This window comes from Peromyscus californicus, unplaced genomic scaffold (genome assembly GCF_007827085.1).
Source record: "Peromyscus californicus insignis strain IS unplaced genomic scaffold, ASM782708v3 Scaffold_7__1_contigs__length_154581171, whole genome shotgun sequence".
In the NCBI taxonomy this organism is placed as follows: Eukaryota; Metazoa; Chordata; class Mammalia; order Rodentia; family Cricetidae; genus Peromyscus; species Peromyscus californicus.
In genome coordinates, this window is record NW_026294595.1 from 56629988 (window position 1) to 56650003 (window position 20016).

Here is a 20016-nt window from a genome sequence, read left to right on the forward strand (position 1 = left end):
AGAAAGAATTTGCTGAATGAATTCATTCAAATGGAACTTGTTAATTGAAAAGGACATAAGAAGTTTGAGTCAATCTGAGATTGATGTTTAAATGGTTCATATGGCAGACACCAAAATCTATGCTTGGTTCTCAAATTATTTTCTAGATATAGTAACAATTCTATGCCGAGAAAAATGAAGACTATATGGATTTTCTACATGGTCCTGGTGTTTGTGGACTGTATTTGTTGATCAAAACAAGCTCTCTCAAATTCTGAGATCAATTTTAATTTTATCTTTTGTTTTGCTTAACATGATTGTATATGTTGGCCTTTTACACGTCTTATTTCATGCAATGCTCAGTTGACTTCTGTTATAAATGGTCATGTGTTGCTTTGCTAATAAAATCACATTAGCCTCTAGGGCAAGGATAAAGAGACATCTACCTGTTCACGTGCTTCAGATCTTCCATTTTTGTCTAGTGAGTCTTGAGCAATTGACACAATGCTTTGTATCTTACCTCACTCCCATGCATGTGTTTTCAATTCCAAAACAGCTTTTGGCTCTATTGTGGTGCTGATTTCATTGAATCCTGAATGCTTTCAGGTTATTACCAAATAATTAGATTATTTCAATTTGTACCTATGTCAGGTAATAATTCTGATAATAAGATGACATAATTTTAATGAAGATATTAGTAAATTAGAAATATTAGTAAATATCCATGGCTGATATGTAAAATTAAATTAAATTATAAAAGAAAAAAGAAAAAAAAGGAAAACCAAAGAAAAAAGAAAAAAAAAGAATAGACACAAGAAGTGCTATGTAGAAATCAGGAAGACACTGCATATAAAAGAACTCTTTACAAAGCAGAATGAATTTCTTAGAAATCAGGAAGACACTACATATAAAAGAACTCTTTACAAAGCAGAATACATTTATTAATGGTTACCACTGCCGTGTGATTGATAAATAAATCTATGAACTCTTTTTTGTGAATCATAATAGCACAGCAAACAATAAAACTATCACAATAAAATTCAATAAACTTAGAAGTACAAAGCTAACATTTTTTTTCTATATTACCAGTCAGGATGTTAGATAATATAAGGGGAAAAGGTCATTATAATAAATAGCAAGAAAGAAAATTTCATAATAAACATGAAGTTGAATGAATAAAACCAAATACAAAGTCTTCTAAGAGATTTAAAGAAATCTTATTAAGAGACATTATTTCTCTATAAGCTGCGGTGATATTTTGTTGCATCCTAATAAAATATGCCAGAAGATCGGAGAGACAAAGGAACAAACCACTGCCACATCTCACATTGCCAACTCCTCAAATCCTGTTTGAAAGCCTCTAAGTTCTCAGCTGAAAAGTTTTCCTCAGTCAAAAAGGTCTTCTGATGAAAAGGCTTCCAGCCAAAAAGTCTTTAGTTCCTGTCTCCTCATGCCTTATATACCTTTCTCCACCCAGCCAAATCACTTCCTTCCTAATGCTGGGATTAAAGGCATATGTGCTTGGAATTAAAGGTGTGTGCCACCATTTCCTGGCTCTGTTTCTCTCCTAGATTGATTCAATATCATGTAGTCCAGGGTGGCTTTGCACTCACAGGGACCCAGACAGATCTGCCTCATGAGTGCTAGGATTAAAGGTGTGAGTGCCACCACTGCCTGGCCTCTGTGTTTAATCTGGTGGCTTGTTCTGTCCTCTGATCTTCAGGCAAATTTTATTAGGGTTCACAATCTATCACCACAGCAAGCATACAGGATAACATTAAATGGAATAAAAGTGTTGAGGAGAACTTTGGAATTATTTATCGAGTGTGTAAATGAAAAATGTTTATATTACAATGCCAAGCTACAAGAATTGTAGAAAGTAGCATGGAAGGGGAAGTGCTGAAATGCAGACTTTCACAAATATTATCAGATAGTAATAGTTTCCCATTCTGTTCTCTTTGTGTTGTCTTAAGCAACAGAGGTATTTCTGTCGTGCAAAAAGAACACACAGTCCAAGTTTTTTGAAGCAATTCTGCTAAAACATGGGTTTTGCATTTGTGTCCTTGTGTTTCATCTGGACTTTTAGAAGGAAGAAGTTTTCTGTGTCTTCTTTATTAATGTTTGCTTTTTTTTTTATTTGTACATATGATTTTCAATTCTCTTAGAAAGATGTGCGAGACATCCTCACTCCTGTTCAGGTTGAGGCCACTTATCACCTTGGGCATCATGTGCTCACCAAACGAAACACAGAAGAGTTCCCGCCACTTCAGCCAATCCTCCAGCAGAAGAAAGAAAAAGACGTGATCAGAAAAACGGTATGAGGCTTTCCTGGAATTTAAAACATCATGGAACATAACTGAATTTTTTAAATTGGACAAAATTAATTGAAATGTGCCTGAATTGTTCAGAAACTTTTGTGGATTGTTAATTGTGAATGAAAATAGATTTAAAATAGGTCTCTCTCGGTCTCTCTGTCTCTGTCTTTGTCTCTATCTGTCTCTCTCTGTGTCTCTGTCTCTGTCTCTGTCTCTCTGTTTCTCTGTCTCTCTGTCTCTGTCTCTGTGTCTCTCTGTGTCTGTGTCTGTGTCTGTGTCTGTGTCTCTGTCTCTCTCTGTCTCTCTCTCTCTCTCTCTCTCTCTCTCTCTCTCTCTCTCTCTCTGTGTGTGTGTGTACTTAATAGTCCCTTTGGGAAATTCAACTGAATATGTTTGAACTTGCATTTAGCTAGAAGAGTACATTCCCATGTATAAATATTTATGTAAAACATGTAAGTTTTTCTCTCCTTGAAGAAATGAATTGCTCAAGAGAAGCCATGCTGGACATTGGTTGTACTGTGCGTTTGTTATCCAACGTCATTTCACGCACTCACTGATCTTCCTTCCTCATTTATTTCTCACTTTCTTTGATTCTGACTCTCTCCCTGCCCACGGATCCACTCTAGATTGCTCAACTCAACTGCTGAAGTTTTGTCACTTATACACACATTTATTATGTGACACAATTTCTCTTTTAAAAAATGCATTACACTTTTTCAGCCACATCCCAATAACAGCTGCATTTTAAGACAAACCCTGCATCCTAGCCAGCGAACTGATGTTTTTTTCTAAAGTGTTCTCAAGTACTTCAGTTTCCCTGACAATACATTTATTCCTGCAAGTCCCAGTGTCAAAACCTTAACTGTCTGACCGCACAGACACAGTTAACAGGCTGCATTAGAACACAGTCAAAAGCACTCATTAAAGCATGCACTGATGGCAGGTAGAAAACCACTACTGTCTAATTTAGAGTACTCGATCAAAGGAACACAACAATCTAAGAGCAAATTTTCAGAGTCTTACATGAAAATAGTTATGTGAGTCAGTTGGAATTTTTAAAAATTCTTCTATTGAACTTCACTTTTCAATACCAACTTTTTTCCAAATATCTTCAATAATTTAAATATCAATACTGTTAAACACATAGGAGAAAATGTTAGCAATTTGTTAGCTGCATTTTATTCTTAGAACCACATGCTCTCCAATTAGGAAGCACAGAATGAAAATCATACTGACTTAATCACTTGGGGGAACATTTCCGCTTGCACTTCTCCAGGTGTGAGTGTCTGTGCTGTCATGTCATGGGAATGTTCACTTCCCAGTGCGTGTGCATCGTTCCTCCTTTGACTTTCGAGATTGCCCTTTTATTTGCATCTTCCCCCCTCTTCTCCTATTCCCATCATCTTCAATTATTTCATTTCTTTGCTTTTACATAGTGTATCCCTCAGGTCTTCCTGAGGAGTAGATGCATACCCTGGAGTGTTGCTCATGGATCCTTTTAAATAAATCGGAAAAAAAAACTTCATGACAGGCTACAATTTAATTTTGTTCAATGCTTCCACAAAGTTATGCCTCTCAGTTTCTATATATAGCTGTACTCTTTGATATAATTCACTGTCCATCCCTGAGCTAAAATAAGGTAGACATACTTCTGTGTAATAAATTTGATCAGAATGTAGTAGGAGAAAGTGGGAGAAAAGCAGATTAAGGGTGCTTTTGCAGCTGATATTCCAAATATCTGCATAGTGTCTTTAATACAATATTTGACTTAACAAATTTAGGCCTGGAATCTACTATGGGAACTGAGATTTTTTAGCCCTGAAACTATGTATTTGAATCTCCTGACTAGTTCTCAGATTGGACCTTGGGGGAGGCATAAGTTATAATTTGATGTGTGACTTTTATTTTTATCAAGCACAGGTGCCTTATTCTTTAAATACATAGAAATTAAAATACAGGTTATAATGTTGTATTTCCAGATAAACTTTGCAAGATTTTGTGCCCATGAAAATTGTTCTGCTGATCTGCAAGTTTCTGCAAGAATTGGATTTTTGAAGTAAGTGTAGTTTACTCTGTTTTTCATCAAAAGTACATAAAGGGTAAATGCATATGGGTTACAGTGAGAGAGGAACTAACCCATAAGTGTTGGCATCATAAAAAAAATCTACAAACTGACAACATTTTCTTGTGAAGTACTAAATGATCCCTATGTCATTCATAACTATATATATATATATATATATATATAAGCATTAACTTTTTTTAAAGAATAAAAGCATGAGCAGCCCTAAAGTTTTATGAAGTGTGCTTTATTTTTCTTGTAAATTAGAAGATATTTCAGGATTTAATTTCACCTTTGGATATCATTATCATAGTCATAATTATGTTTCAACATTTGTTAAGTGCCTAGTAATAAGAGTTTTACTGGAAAAAAATGAAATTTATTATATAATGGTTAATATATTTTATGGCTAGAAAAATGTGTTATACAACTCAAACTGATATGCAGAATAATGTATTTTGACAAATTAGAAAAAAAAAACCAATTTGTTCTAAATTCATAGGATGATAAACAGAGTAATAAGAGAATACAATGTGCTTAGACTAGCATCTGGCATTTAGCAAGAACTGGATAAAAGGGATGTCTAGTGTTACTTTATAATGGAGAATAAACCATTGTAATTTTGTATCATGCAGAGATTTCCTATATTCAAATTGTTTTGCACATCTGTGGACCACAGGAAATGAAAGAAGGATAAGGATGTGGCAGGGACAGGGCAGGGGGATGAGAACTGGTTCAGGAAGTGGGACACAAAAGAAGCCAGAGCTGCTTGTAACAAGTTCAATTTGGTGGGTATACTATTGCATTTTATGTCAACTTAACATAAGGAAGAGTCATTTGGGAAAAGTGAATACCAGCTGAGAAAATGCCTCCACTAGACTGGTCTAGAGTCAAGCCTGTGGTGCATTTTCTTGGTGATCTGATTGATGTGGCAGGGCTTAGCTCACTATGGACAGTGTCGTTTCTGGGCTGGTGGCCTTGGGTGCTAGAAGAACACAGGCTGAACAAGGCATTTCTCTATAGCCTCTGCACCAGTTCCTGCTTCCAGGTTCCTGTCTTACGTTCCCTGGATGATGGACTACAAGTTGTAAGACAAAATTAATTTTGGTCATGGTGTTTTATCTCAGCAATAGGAAACATAACTAAGAAATGGGGCTTTGATACATAGCTCCCTAGTTGAAAATCACTCTCAACATTACATTTAAAATTCCCTCTACACATTAGAGACTCATGAGTTTGCATAGGGAGAAGAAATGTAAATTTTACAGAATAAACAACTGCATATCAAATGTTGGGAGTCCTTTTATTTAAAGAGCTTAAAAGCAATAGGAACACTTTTAGAAACTATAAAAGGATCTCCAGAAAACCAAGCCCTGATAACCAGTGGGAGATATAAAAAGGTAGCATTAATATTAACATTTCATATCAAGATTAGATAACATAATAATGAGAAGGGTCATGGAGTTTGCATCAAAAATGCAGAAGGAAAGTGTTAGCAGCAAATTTTAAGATGAAAATCTCAATGCAGTAGTACTCAAATGCAGGAATGGTGATTAAGGCAAGAAGGGAATACTGGACACAAAAGATAAGGATTTTTTTTTTTACATATTTCTTTTTCCTTCCTTCCTTTCTCTTTTATTCTCTCTCTCTCTCTCTCTCTCTCTCTCTCTCTCTCTCTCTCTCTCTCTCTCTCTCTCTCTCTTTCTTTTTTTTGAGACAGGGTCTCACTATGTAGCCCTGGCTGTCTTGGAGTTCACTCTGTAGACCTGGCTGGCCTTGAACTCACAGGGATCCATCTGTTTCTGCCTCCCAAGTGCTGGGATTAAAAGTGTGTTTCTGGTTTTTATATATATCTTGAGTGTGACTTATTTAATCACGGAAAAGCATAGCACATGCGGGTCAGAGGCTGAGAAAGGGTAAATAAGAGAGGGTAACCTTTGGCTTAAATTCCAAAGGATGCTTTTCAGTTCCTTCTTGGACTTGCCCTGAAGCATCTGGCAGCCCTTCACTTCAGCTGCTGAAGGTCTTTTGCTTTCATCTCCTTTATGAGGTCCTGTTGTATTTTCTTGTCTAGCCTCTCCTCAATTGTGTTCAGATCATCTCTGATTCCCATTCACGACCAACCCTTTTACACATAGCCATGTTTTTCCTGAGTAACCTTACTTACAACTATGACCCCTCCTGGCTTTCCCACACTGCCTATGCCTACATCAGCATCACATCCCATGGCCTGTTGTATGACAAGAATTATCAGTATCCCATAGATTGATTCTGATTAGTCATTAATCTGGACTGGTGTAACCATTACTTAACTGCCTGAGTGAGAAACCTAGATTTCACCCTTTTTTCTATTTACTTTTTTTACCCTTGAGATCCTGTAGGCAAACCTTTCTGTCCCGCCAGCTGCTCCCCAAATAACCACACGGAGACTCAATATTAAATATAAATGCTCAGCTGACAGTTTAGGCTCATTTTTAGCTAGCTCTTGTAACTTAAATTAACACATTTCTATTAATCCATGTGCTGTCCCAAGGCTCATTTACCTCATGAACATACTTCCCATCCTGCTCTCTCTGTCTCTGGCCAACGACTCCTGCAACTCTGCCCCTTTTCTTTCCAGCATCCTCCTAGTCTGACTCTCCCACCCAATCTCTTCCTGCCCAGTTATAGGCCAGTCAGTTCTTTATTAACTAATGAGTGTAATACATATTTACAGTGTACAAGAGTGTTCCATAGTAAGACCCTATAAGTTATTAAAATTTGAAGTACTGCCACTTAATAATATTGTCTACCTTCTCTCTCTCTCTCTTATCTATCTTCACTATTTTACAAACCAGGTACCCAGTAGCCTCCCTAGATCATCTAGTCTTCTGGCTTCTCAGGCACTGTCATTAGTATTCTCATCATTATGTGACCAGCATGACCAATCTAACATCTACAGTGGAGGTACAAGGAGCCCTTAGTTGATGGGTAAATGATAACGATTCAGTATCTCATTTTAGACTTAAGATTTAAACTCCCCAGTCCTGTTTCTCACCAGTACCCTAGGTCTCTTCATCATCAATGTAAGAATGCTTACAGTTGTTTGGCCATGACATGTTTTCTCATACTGGCCATTTTCTCACTTTTCCTATTCATCCACCTGATTAACCTGCATTTACCTTTTAAATCTCAGTATTTTCAAGAGACAGCAGTCTCTGTCTCCAGCTCCTTACCCTTAGACCCTTCTGTACATCTAGGTCTATGACATAGTGTACATTGCATTGAGAGTCTTTCTCCACACTGGCCTGGAACCTACTGTAAGGCAAGTCCTGTCCTCACGTTTGTATTCTCAGAGCCTAACAGAATGCCCGGAGAACAGGAGGTGACTAACAGAGGTTTCCTGAGAATGGAACAGGAGTTCCAAGACTTATAAGTAGAGGATTTAGCCTTGAAAATGAGTTAAGAGTCACTTTAGCTTGGGCTAAGAAGCTGGGAAAGATGATTGCTTCCTTGCAATTGTGGAAGAAAGAAACGTGTAAAAAAGTTATGGGTTGTTACAATGGAAATTCAAGTTCATAGATGGTGACTGAAGACTTAGGGGATAGTTTGGGAAATGAAAGATCCAATGTGACTGTTAAATGTAGAACAAGGGATCAAGTAGGAAAGACCAAAAAGCTTGATACATAGTGTTGATTACCTTGCTGGGGAAGACCATAAATTTTTCTCAGTCAGACAATGCCAGTGTAGCCATGAGCATCTCCAGTGGCGGGGTAAGGAGCCCTTAACTTGATTGGTAAATGAACCTGGTGCTTATAAATGATTCAGTTGGCTCACTTCAGTAATTGAAAAAAAAAACAGTGACTAGTAACTGCTTTGTACACAAGAGCATAGAGTGACTTTGTGAGTCTATTAGTTGAACAATTTACAATTTTCCATTCGTATATTTGTTTTCTAAGATGTGCATGGTTTTAAGTATATCAGGAGACTTTGATTCAAGTTGTACAGGTGTGTTGGTAGAGCAGGAGATTTTCTTAAGCATAGATGGACAGTGTTTCCATCTGCTGGTGTTAGGCACTCTGTGTCTTCCCGGTTACCTTTCATTGCAAATCTGCTGGCTCCTGAGAAAATGAGATTTCAAAGCTTAAGTGCAAACGTCACTAAGAATGTTTTCAACTTACTCAAACAACATGGAATTATTAATTCAGGTGTTCTATTTTCTTGCAAAAAAATGTCTACTTAACATTTTTAATTAGAAATATTTTTTAAATTAAAAATCAAGCCAGTGATTTTAAACAGTAGTTGGCCAAATGTAAGGTGGTGATCATTAGGATGTGGTCTTGAGTCCAGGACAAAACTCACAATGCCTACTGGAAATGCATATCCTACACCCCAGAAAGTTCTCATTGATATCTATGAGACCCAAGCAAGAACCCTCACTATGAACAGAGCTGTAAGTTCACTTTTTTAAGTTGATTGAGAATTCATACATGCATATGATGTGTTTTGATGAAGCCCACCCTTTTTTCCCTCCAATTCTTTCTCTACCCCTACCAATATTCCTTCCAAATTTCATGTGTTCTCTTCTTTATGTTTTTTTTTTAACCCATGTAGTCTACTTTGTACAGTGTGTGCTTGCGTATAATTCCATATACTGGGCCTGAGTATCTCCTCAGGGGCCACATTACTGAATAAAGCTGCTTATCTCTCTCCTAGTGGTCTTTTGTTTGTTTGTTGTTGTTGTTGTTGTTTGTCAATAGCTCCTCAGCTAGGGGTAGGACTTTGTGTTCCCACTTTTCCCACCCATGTTGGGATTTTGTCTGGCTTGCTCTTGTGCAATGCACAATTGCCCTGTTGTATCCAGAAAACACTGTTTATCTGTAGTATCTTTGGTTCTTAAAGTCTTTCTGTGCTCCCTCTTCCGAAATGATTTCTGAGTCTTGGGAGATGATAATGTGATATACATGATTTAGGACTGAGCAGTCTGCCATATCTTATTCTCTATAGATTGCGAGTTTCTGTGCTGGTCACCATCTACTACAAAACAAGCTTCTCTGATGAAGGTTGAGAGATGCTATGATCTATGAGCATAAGGATTGTGTCTTTTGAGAATTTGTTAAATACTATATCCATTTAGTAGAACATTAGTAATAGGTTCTTCCCTCGGTCCTATGACATACCTGGGCCTTGGGTTCTCGGTCCCAGCTTAAGTTCCATCTCAGGAAGTGGGCCTTAAATCCAATCAGAAAATAGTTGGTTACTCCCAGAACACCTGTGCTACTATTGCATCTGTGGGCGTGTCTTGCCAGGGTGGTCATTACTGTACCATGCAGGGCTCACAGATGGGTGAGACTGATGATTACTTTTCTCCTGAGTAGTACTCATAGCACCTTCTGTCATTGCGGAAACACAGGGATGAGGCTTCCAGGTCAGTACCAGCGTGATTTCTCAATGTTCTATGCTTCTTTAGCAATAGAGTCTCACCATAAAGTTCTAGATGGTGACCAAAAGTAATGGTAATACCCTGTAATGTTTTAGGGTCTAGAGGACCCCACTAACAAACAACGCCAGAAGCAATAGCCTTCTTCTATCATTGAGCCTTTATTTGCTAGCCTATGATATGTCTGCAAGAGGAATTACCTCCTCATTACAAGATAACTCTTTCCACATGTATGTATATGTATACATTTTAGGAAACTTCTACTATAGTAGGTTTCCATTTAGCTTTTTTTTAAAGGTTTTTTAGTGTTATCCCTCCTTTACCCTGTCCTCTCATTCCTGCCCCATTTAACCCTTACTGCTCCATTATTTTCTACAAGTCTTTATCACACTGAAACCAGGGAAGCAATGTAGTAATGAAGACTTTCACACGGGAGGTCATGTTGATCAGGTTCAACTCTTACCTCCACCATTTTAACAGCAGGGTAGCCTCTTAAGAGAAGCTTTTTAACCTCCCCTCTCTTTGCTATAAAATAGTAGAAATTGTGCCTTCTTTATAAGATATTTTAACTTTTAAAATGCACTTAATCCAAGTGATTAGTTCAAGGCCTATTCCATTTGAGAGTTCAACAAAAGGTGTTGCTGTTTTTGGAATGGTATGAAGTCCACTGTAAAGCAGAGGGCACCAATCCTTTTGAATCAATTTGGAAAGTTACACACTATTTCTATGAGGTTAATGATAACTCATTTGAGGGATATGCAAATGAGAACTCTTCTAATTAAGTTTTCAGAGTCACATAGACAGCTTTTGACTGTGATTTGAATAAGTTACTCTGTGTCAGACAAAAATACAGTATCTCTCCATGTAGGTGTCTTCTTTCCTTTCTCAGTAACAGTCTGCAAATTGGGGCCATATGTTGTGTGCCTTCTTCTGGCTCTAACTCTGCTGGCACTAATGGTATTATGTGTCCCAGATCTAGACGCCTGTTTATGTAAATGCTTTTACTCACTAAAGAGCATGAGTTTCTGATGCCGACAATAATAAACTGCTCAGGATATGATAAGCAGTGCTGATTCACATTCCCTCATGGTTCCATTAAGCTGAGGCCTCCACCTATGTTCCAAATTCCTGGGACAATAAACCAGCCAGAGGGTTATCATGGTAAAAATAACAGTGAACAAACATGATGTTAGTTATCACAATCACAATAATTGGTATTAGCCATCAAGGAGTTTACAGTCAGATCTTTCATATAGATCAGGATGTAAATGACCTGTTTGTGTTGATAATAGTTAGGAGTACTTTGAACTTCCTGTAATAGGATATTGACTAATCCTGACTCACAGAAGTCTATGTGGCATAATGTCTGCAAGGAGATGGCAGTTGCAGGTCTTGTATGCAGCCAGCAAGCCTGGGCATAGGTGGTTGTTTTGCAACTTCTTTTAGCTTTTTTTATGATTATAATATTTTAACCCTAACATTCCCATCAAGGAAAGGGGTGCAAGAACAAGAGTGTTTTTGTTTGTTTTGCTTTTTTCTTTTGGAGAGTTTTCAGAAAAGATAGCCCTTCTTATGCCTACTCTAATTTGACATGTGTGAACTCTCCCAAATCTATCATGGTGCAGGGAAAATGGAGTTCTTATGATCACATTAGCTATCAGGCTTCATTCCCCAAAGCTGAACTAGAAATTCATGTTCTGTAATATCAAGGGAGTGTGGCCTACTCCCTGAATAATCTGGGCTTCTGTTAGCAGGAAGTGGGGAACTCATTGGTGAGTAGACAGTAAGTGGTGGATGGCACCTAACACCATGTTTTTAACTCCTCAAAGGGCCAATCTAATAGAATTGTCCTTTTAAAAAAAAAAGCCTCACTGACCTCACAAAACTTGGGAAGAATGAATTACATGCTTCTATACAAAAGTCCACTCACTCACTACCCAACTTCCAATCCAAACTCTTTTTCAATTCTCCCCTTGAACTTTATTGCTTTTATTCAATAAATAAAGTCTTATAGTTGGTCTATCCCAGTGGGCAAGGTCCCTCAGTGTTTTATTTTCCTTGCAATAATAGTAAAGAAAAAGAAAAGAGGATAAAACTTGACTTTGGACTGGAGGCCACTTGCTGAAGGCTACCCCTTTTTAAAATTTTTATTATTAAGACATTTTCTATTTATTTTACATACCAATCACAGATCTCCCCTCCTCCCTCTTCCCCCCACCCCAGCCTTCCCCCCTAACACACGCCCCATTCCCACCTCCTCCAAGTCAAAGTCTCCCATGGGGAGACAGCAGAGCCTGGTACATTCAGTTGAGGCAGGTTCAAGCCCCTCTCCCCTGCACCAAGGCTTCACAAGGTGTCACACCTTAGGCACTGGACTCCAAAGAGCCGGCTCATGCACCAGGCACAGATCCTGAGCCCCCTGCCTGTGGGCCTCCAAAACAGTTCAAGCTAAACAACTGTCTCACCTATGTAGAGGGTCTAGTCCAGTCCCATGGGGGCTCCCCAGCTATTGGTCCACAGTTCGTGAGTTTCCACTAGTTTGGCCTGGCTGTCTCTGTAGGTTTTCCCATCATGATCTCCATGTCCCTTACTTATAAAATCCCTCCTCTTTCTCATCGATTGGACTCCTGGAGCTCGGCCTGGCATGAAGGCTACTCTTTTGTCAAATAAATCTGCTGTGTGTCTTTAAACATTAAAGTGTGAAATCTGCTGTGTGTCTTTAAACATTAAAGTGTGAGAACCATTCATATTGTGTTTTGCTCTGGCATCTTTTTTTTCTTTTCTTCCTCTCTTCCCTTCTTTCTTTTTTGGTCCCTACAGTCCTGATCAAAAATAAGTAAGCTACAGAGACCAGACTGATTTTATCAAGAAAGAACAAATTGACGATACTAAGGTTTTGAGACCATCTTGTAAAATCCAGTCATGTTCACTGGGACAAAATGTAGAGCCTGGTGTAGAGCTTTCTCTTTTCCTCTTTCATTTATTAAGTTATGATTCCGTGTATGCACAGTACCTGGGTTTGTGTCAGTTGTGTGGACTCTAAGCAGCTTTGTAAATTTCAAGCCTGCATTATGCATGTTTTAATGAAGAGTGAACTGTGAGTCCCGAGGAAGCCTGTGGTTCAGTTGTGCCACCCGTCCAGATGTGCAGCTGGCTCGACATCATGTCATGTAAAACACTGGCTGGTGTCTTTCTAACGGCGTCTTGTTAAAGAATCAAAATCTACAGTGAGGTGAACATTTAAAAAGAGTAGATTTAGGACTGTGGTTAAGTGTGCAAAATAGCTGAAAATGGAAATGAAACCAGGAGTCTTGCTGGCAACGTGAGCCGGGCGCTGCTCTGCTCGGCTGCCGTCTCTGAAGCTGCCTGTGCATGCCACGCTTCCACCTTCTGTTGCTTGTCGAAGTGCCAACTTCTCTCCCAAAGGTGTTCAGTGACTAATGCTTTGGTTCCAAGCCAGAATATTTTATAAACATCTATTTCTAAGCAGCTCTTGTACAAGTCTTAATTAAACTTTAATGTCAAGTTGAAGTTTACTTTTAGAGAACCTTGAAAGTCCCTTCGGTCGTAACATGATGATAGAACAGTAGGGAGAAGGCAGCATGGCTCTCTTCTCACCATTTAATATGCACTGCCAAGAAGATGCACGCTGGCAAAGCCCACGGGCTCACAACATGGGCAAACCGCACCACCTCCTAAGTGCTGGGATAGCCCATGAGCACTCAGTCAAACACCTCTAGGATAAAAAGATAGCCAGGGCCTAGAATGACTACTTTGTTTCTTATTCTTTGTGCCTTTTCTCAAATCCAAGGCTCAGAAAGGAGAATTGGTTCACATGGGGGTGTCCCTTATTTTTTTCTCTTCTTTTCTACAGGGTACTACAGGGGTGATTAAAAGCTAGGGGGCTGGATTATTTTCTCTGCTTCTACATGGGGATTCTAAGGGGGAAATCCTATAGCCTCTACTAGCTGAAATAAAAGAAGCCTCTGTTGAACTCAGAATGGACCCAAGCATGTTGATGCATGCCTGTAGTCATAGTACTCGGGATCATGGGATGGGATCATAAGTTCAAGGCCAGCCTGGCCTATCTATAGTATGAATCAATTCTACAAAAAAAAAAGTACAATCTAAAACAAAAATAACAGCAACAATAATAGGCTTTAGTTAAGTCTAGTTATATCACATTTCTTGTTTGATTTGAAATTATTTTCATCAGTCAAATAGGCTCTATAGCAGGGGCCAGCCTAATCTTTCTTATAAAGAGAAAGCAATATTTAAAATTTTGAGGGCCAATGCACACAGTTTCAGTTGCTCATCTGTGCTCTTGTAGTGCAAAAGTGAGAATGGCTGGACTCCATAAAACTTTATGAAAATAAAGGAATGACATTTAGCCTTAGGCAGGAGTTTCCAGATACCTGCTCTATTGACCTGCTTGCTTTTTATGTAGCAATCATTTGGTACAGCTTTATTTTTTTCTAGGTAAAAATAGTTTCCTATAGTATTTATTGTTACATAAATTTATTTTGTTAGTATAACTTATTTGAGTTCCCCAAACCAAGATTCGGAGATTTGTAAGGAATTAATCTTATATTTTAAAAACAAAGTTCAGATAAACAGAAGTACAGGGAGGGGAGCGGAGGAGGGATGGAAAGAGACCGTACGCAGCAAAGCTACATGTATGTATGTGTTCAGTATGAGACTACTGTAGCTTTACACTGAAAACTGCTGAAGCCCCGATGATCACTGAGTGAGAAAAGAAGAAGAGGAACAAACAACTCCTGGGGTGGAGCATGGACATTCGCAAACACTGATTTAAGTTCATTTTCTTGATCAAATTTTGAGTAAAAGAAACAACACTCAAAAGCACAGTTACAGGGAAGGATTACACACTCTCTAATCCAGTTTATATGAACTATAAAACTGGGCAAAACTAGAGTATTAGATTTTAAAAGTTAGTGGTCTGGGCAGTCACTGGGAGGGAGGCTCCCGGTATGTGTGTGTGTGTGTGTGTGTGTGTGTGTGTGTGTGTGTATGTGTGTGTGTGTGTGTGTGTGTATATATATATATATATATATATATTCCCATGTGGACGTTGCCTTTTCTTGGGTTGGGTGCCAGCTTCATACCTGTATTCATTTTTATGTTACACAAAACATGTGACACAGTTAGTGAGTCACACCTTAGGATGTTTGCTACCTTCTACACCAAGAGCTTGGATATGAGAAAGTAACGAATAAAAGGGGCAGAAGTTTTACGCAGTAAATAAGTGGTCCAGTTTCTTAGAAATATGCTGTTGGGGTTTTAAGTGTTGGAGAAAGGGTTCTAAACTACAACTTTGTTTATCCACTCTGAGCTTGAGAAGACTTCATAATTTTGGAAAGTAATTTGTCCTTTCCAGTATTGATTTTGCCTTGATTGCGTTGTATTGTTAATCTGGTTATTTCAGGAGCTAAAGCACTACTAACATATTGGATGTGGACTAGAGTGGAGATCACATGACTTCATAGTGTTGGACATTAAGTTTTTTAGTGAGACATTTGAAATGTTTGTATCATTTTAGAATAGACAAGCATACTATCTAGCTACAATTTCACAGAATATATAAAAGATTCCATAAGCCGTTAAAAGTGAATAAATCCATACCCAATACATTTTTTTTTTGGCTTTTTATTTGTCTCTTGACTGTAACTCAGTCCTTTTCATCTGATACTAATTTTTTTTAACACAGGAACTAATTTCTAGGCTCATAGAAAACTCAGATAACCATGCTCCAGCTTCTCACTTCCATGAAAGTTTAGATCAGTGCTGAGAGAAACTGACTTGACATTGTAAAATATGCTTCTCCGTGTTTCCTGGGTGTTATTACGGTTCAAGTCCGGACTAACTAAGTTGGTGCATAAAAGGGTGGAAAAGCTCAAGGTGGAGGGAACCTGGAGGAAGTCAGAAAGCATCTTGTGTTTAGGCTGCAGTCTGTGGGTGGATGCAGCTAATACAAAGGAATGCCCTGTGCAGTGGAAAGTGAGGCAAAGGCCAGTTCTCAGGGGCCCTAGGGTCATACTGAGAAGTGGGGTTGCTTCTCTCTCTCAGAGTCACTGGCAGCACTTGCCCTGCTGTGAGTGTTGTCAAGTCGGCACTGTTGGCAGGATAGCAGAGGAGAGGGCGGATGTGAAACAGAAATAGGAGGTATAATCTGCACCGACGCTAAAACGGTCAGACTTCGTTTTCAAAAAGATCTGGAAGAGTAGCAAACCTGAATAATCAGATGAATGGCTGATTGTTAACTGGTCATTCACGAGTTATTTCCATGTATTTCTAATAGTTGTGGGTTTTTTTGTTTGTTTGTTTTTTCGGTTTTTCAAGACAGGGTTTCTCTGTGTAGCTTTGCGCCTTTTCCTGGATCTCACTCTGTAGACCAGGCTGGCCTCGAACTCACAGAGATCCGCCTGGCTCTGCCTCCCGAGTGCTGGGATTAAAGACGTGCGCCACCACCGCCTGGCCCCAGGTATTTCTAATAGTTGTTTACGGTTATTTGGAAATATGTCCTTTATCTTTCCTGTGAGGTATGGAAATGCATTTTAACAACATGCTTTATGAGAAAGGAGTGTAGTGGCTAACTTACTACGTGGGACCTTCAGTTTTACTAGATGATTCATCCATCTCCACCTATTGCTTTAAATCGGAGATCTTAAATCTGTTCTTGAGTATCTTTTTATGCCTCTTGGTTAGACTGTCTCCACCCAGTTGGTATGGCATACATCATTCTCCAGTTTGAATTAATTAATCCAGTTTTTTTTTTTTTTTAATTTTGAAGTTACTTGATGGCTGTGGGGGAAAGTTTAGAAAATCATAACATACTGTAATTGAAAGTTCTGAGGATTTTTTATTTATTTTTATTTTTATTTTCTTGCCTGGAAAAGGTAGGCATTGTGCTCCGTAGAAATGAGCAGTTGGCTCAAGGGTTTAGAATGTTCTAGTTCTGCAGCTTTGAGCATCTTCATTTTGCTCAAAGTTCTGCATACTTGAAACATTTTAGGGATTTCATGAAGTGCTCTTGATCCAAACCTTCACTGAGTAGTCATTTTATCATTATTGCAGATTTGACTGCCAAGGCCTAGTCGAGCTAACTGAAACCTTACCTCCAAAAGCTGGGGGCTTTCCTAAGGCCTGTCCCCACATGTCTAGATCTCCAGTGACCTTTGTTTTTCAGTTCACAGGACACTGATTCATTTCTGTGATTAGCTTTGTCAGAGGCAACCAATTAACTACGTCAGAAATGTAGTCTCCTTAGTGGATCTCTGTACCACCCACCTGCAGGCCAGAGCAGTTCTATGCTTTACTCCTGCCCAAATCCCCTTATGTTTTCTCATTCACCCTGTTCCTCATTTTCCCCTCTTCTAATCTTTGGCTTGGGTAGAAGCTAGTTCAATCAATGTCTTTTCAAAGATTAAATAAAAACTTTACAAAATAATGGGGAAAATGTAAGTTAAAAAAAGGGCATTAAAACAAAAGAATATTTTATAATAACTAATTAAAAATCAAACAAATAATAGTATCAAACTTTTCTTTGGGAGCAGCTGGTTGAACATATCTGAAATTAGAGATGAAAATTTTAAATTTGTCTGTATGAGATTGTTTGTGGTTGTTTTTCTAAGTTAATAGTTTATATTCACGAATATTTTATATATGGAGGAAGAATTTTTTACTTCAATTACTTAATTTCTAGGCCATATGAAAATAAAACCTATCTTGCTGTTGGGAGCATGAAGACCATAATGCTAAATGTGTCCGTGTTCAATGCTGGAGATGATGCTTATGAAACAACCCTGAACATCCAACTCCCCACAGGCCTATATTTCATTAAAATCTTAGAACTGGTAAGTGCTAGAAACCACAATAGTAGAATGTACTCAAGTTTCAAACAAATGTAAGTGCCATATTTACTCCACTGATTTAGTGTAAACAACTGAAGTTTTCAGCATAAGGTTTCAACATCACTGAGTCTCCCGGTTATTTTGAGACAATCTTTTTTCCCTAACTCTGAGTCACAAGTTCCTTGGGACCTAAGTGGAAAGATGTTAGCTTTCTTCTTTCCAGTTTTAGGAGAGGACTCCTTGGGTGCCACTACTTCATCCCTGACACATGTTTTTAAGATGCTGACAATGCTCATCTTGAAGCATCCTCCATGCTAACGAACCCAGGGTTCCTGCTCTACATTTTAAGTTGAGGCTCTCAACCTTCATCCAGCACTTCTGAACTATCAGTCTTCCTCAGTCCTGAAATCCTCTTTTCAAGTCAGGTCCTGGAGTACACACATAGATGTATGTTACCACAGCACTCCAATTATTGTCACTTTAGTCCATCAGTGAAGTATTAGTAAGGTTGAGCTGCAAAGAGAAAAGCCTCCAGCACATTTGCCTTGCTATCTCTGCATCCTCTTGCCAGTCAGTCCCAGGGACCTTTCGCCTTTTAAAAGGAGCTATTTACCCTTTCTCCAGATCACGGAGCAGCTACTTCAAAAGGAGTAGGAGAAATTCTAGGTACTCAGAGCCTATCCTTTGATATATTTCTGTTAGGATTACCATACTACAATTAAATGCTTTAAACAGATTTCATTTATATTAGACAGAGGAAATACGGACCTTGTGGTTTTCTTGTTCCTTAATATTTCAAGAATTTCCTCCTAAATAAAGTGGGAAACAGGAGAGCTCACACCCAGGAGCTGTTTATGGAGAATTACATGGGTATTAGTATATGCATATTGCTTATGTACACACATCTGTATCTTCTATTATAATTCTACATATTATTCCCAAGCTAAGCAGAAAATTGTTTCCTAAGACAACATTTTTAAAAGCCATCCCTAAACATATGTTATGAATGTCTAACTTTCTTTCTCCCCGGATTAATTTTTTTTTTTCCTTTAGGAAGAGAAACAAATAAACTGTGAGGTGAAAGAGAGTTCTGGCATGGTGAAACTTGCCTGCAGCCTTGGCTACATATATGTGGATCGTCTCTCAAGAGTAAGTGTTTAGTGTTTGTGATTTTCATTTGCTAATAGGAATGTGTTTTTCTACCTTCTCCTACCTTTGTGTCACATTAAAAATCTATTTTTGAACTTAGTTGTAAAGCTAAGTGAGACCAAAGTGTCCTGAAGTGTTCGGGCCTTGTGTTTATATTCTTAGCAACGTTCATTGTTTGGGGTCGGGGGTGGGGGTGAGCAGGGAACCGGTTATGTCAAGACAGGCAAGTAAATGTGTCAATCAGAATGTTTGCCGGTTCGCTCTTTTCCAACACCCCCACCCCCCATCCCAGGTGGCCCTGTCTGCCAGGCATGTTACCTCTGCTATACAAAAAAGGTGTTTTTGGCAACAGTCCTCAACCAAGTTGTTAAAGCGTTCCTAATGGTGTCCGTCTGGGCCTGCCAGTCTTTACATTTAGAGAAGGCTTTGTTTCTGAAAGTGATGCATGGAAATGCTTGCGCTTTGAACCCAACAGTTTCTGTGTCTTGCTACCAAGTGAAGGGTGGAGCTTCTGCCACATCTAGAGTAGTCCACTCTCTTTTCCTTGAGAAACAACAAAATCTATTAAGGACAATGAAAATATTTCAATCCATAAAAATGCATTTTAGATTAAAAAATGGGTCTTTTCCTCTGCTTTGCAGGTAGATATTAGCTTTCTCCTGGATGTGAGCTCACTCAGCCGGGCAGATGAGGACCTCAGCATCATTGTGCAGGCCTCCTGGTATGGTTCAGTGTGCAAGAAATAACTGTCATAAAGGACATGCCACATTCTGGAGATGGCTTTCAGGGATCCATGAAGCCATGTTCTGATAATTGTCTATAAACAGCAACAGTGGAAGTGAAGAGAGCAGTTTCTACCAACCCTGTCCTGAAATGTCTTGTTGCCGTTTCTCTTTCTAGTCCAACTTCCCCCAACGTTACCAAACAGCCCTCTATTAAGTCTGCACGGTATGCAGGTCATGCTTTCTGAGGCTGGGTTCTCACATGGTCTTCTGTTTCTACAGTGAAAATGAAGGAGAAATGGACAAGGTGAAGGATAACCAAGTGACATTAGCGATACCTCTAAGGTATGAAGTTATGCTGACTGTTCACGGGTAAGTAGAGACAGACACCTCTGGATTAGAGAGGACTTTCACTCCTACTTTTTTTCTTATATTAGTGAAGGAAGTGTGTTTGAGCATGTGTAAGTGGAAAAGATACTGTGTCTCTGTGATTGCCTCG

At 38.8% G+C, this 20016-nt stretch overlaps 1 protein-coding gene across 2 annotated transcripts in view; it reads left to right on the plus strand.

The window, feature by feature from the left end:
• Itga4 (integrin subunit alpha 4) overlaps window positions 1–20016 on the plus strand; it is a 78971-nt gene that overhangs the window by 50126 nt on the left and 8829 nt on the right. For both annotated transcript variants that reach the window (XM_052724485.1, XM_052724486.1), the window contains exons 16-21: window positions 2145–2294; window positions 4274–4350; window positions 17499–17649; window positions 18700–18795; window positions 19437–19516; window positions 19800–19889. In XM_052724485.1, the coding sequence (XP_052580445.1) occupies window positions 2145–2294; window positions 4274–4350; window positions 17499–17649; window positions 18700–18795; window positions 19437–19516; window positions 19800–19889 (644 nt within the window). The remainder of the gene's footprint in view (window positions 1–2144; window positions 2295–4273; window positions 4351–17498; window positions 17650–18699; window positions 18796–19436; window positions 19517–19799; window positions 19890–20016) is intronic.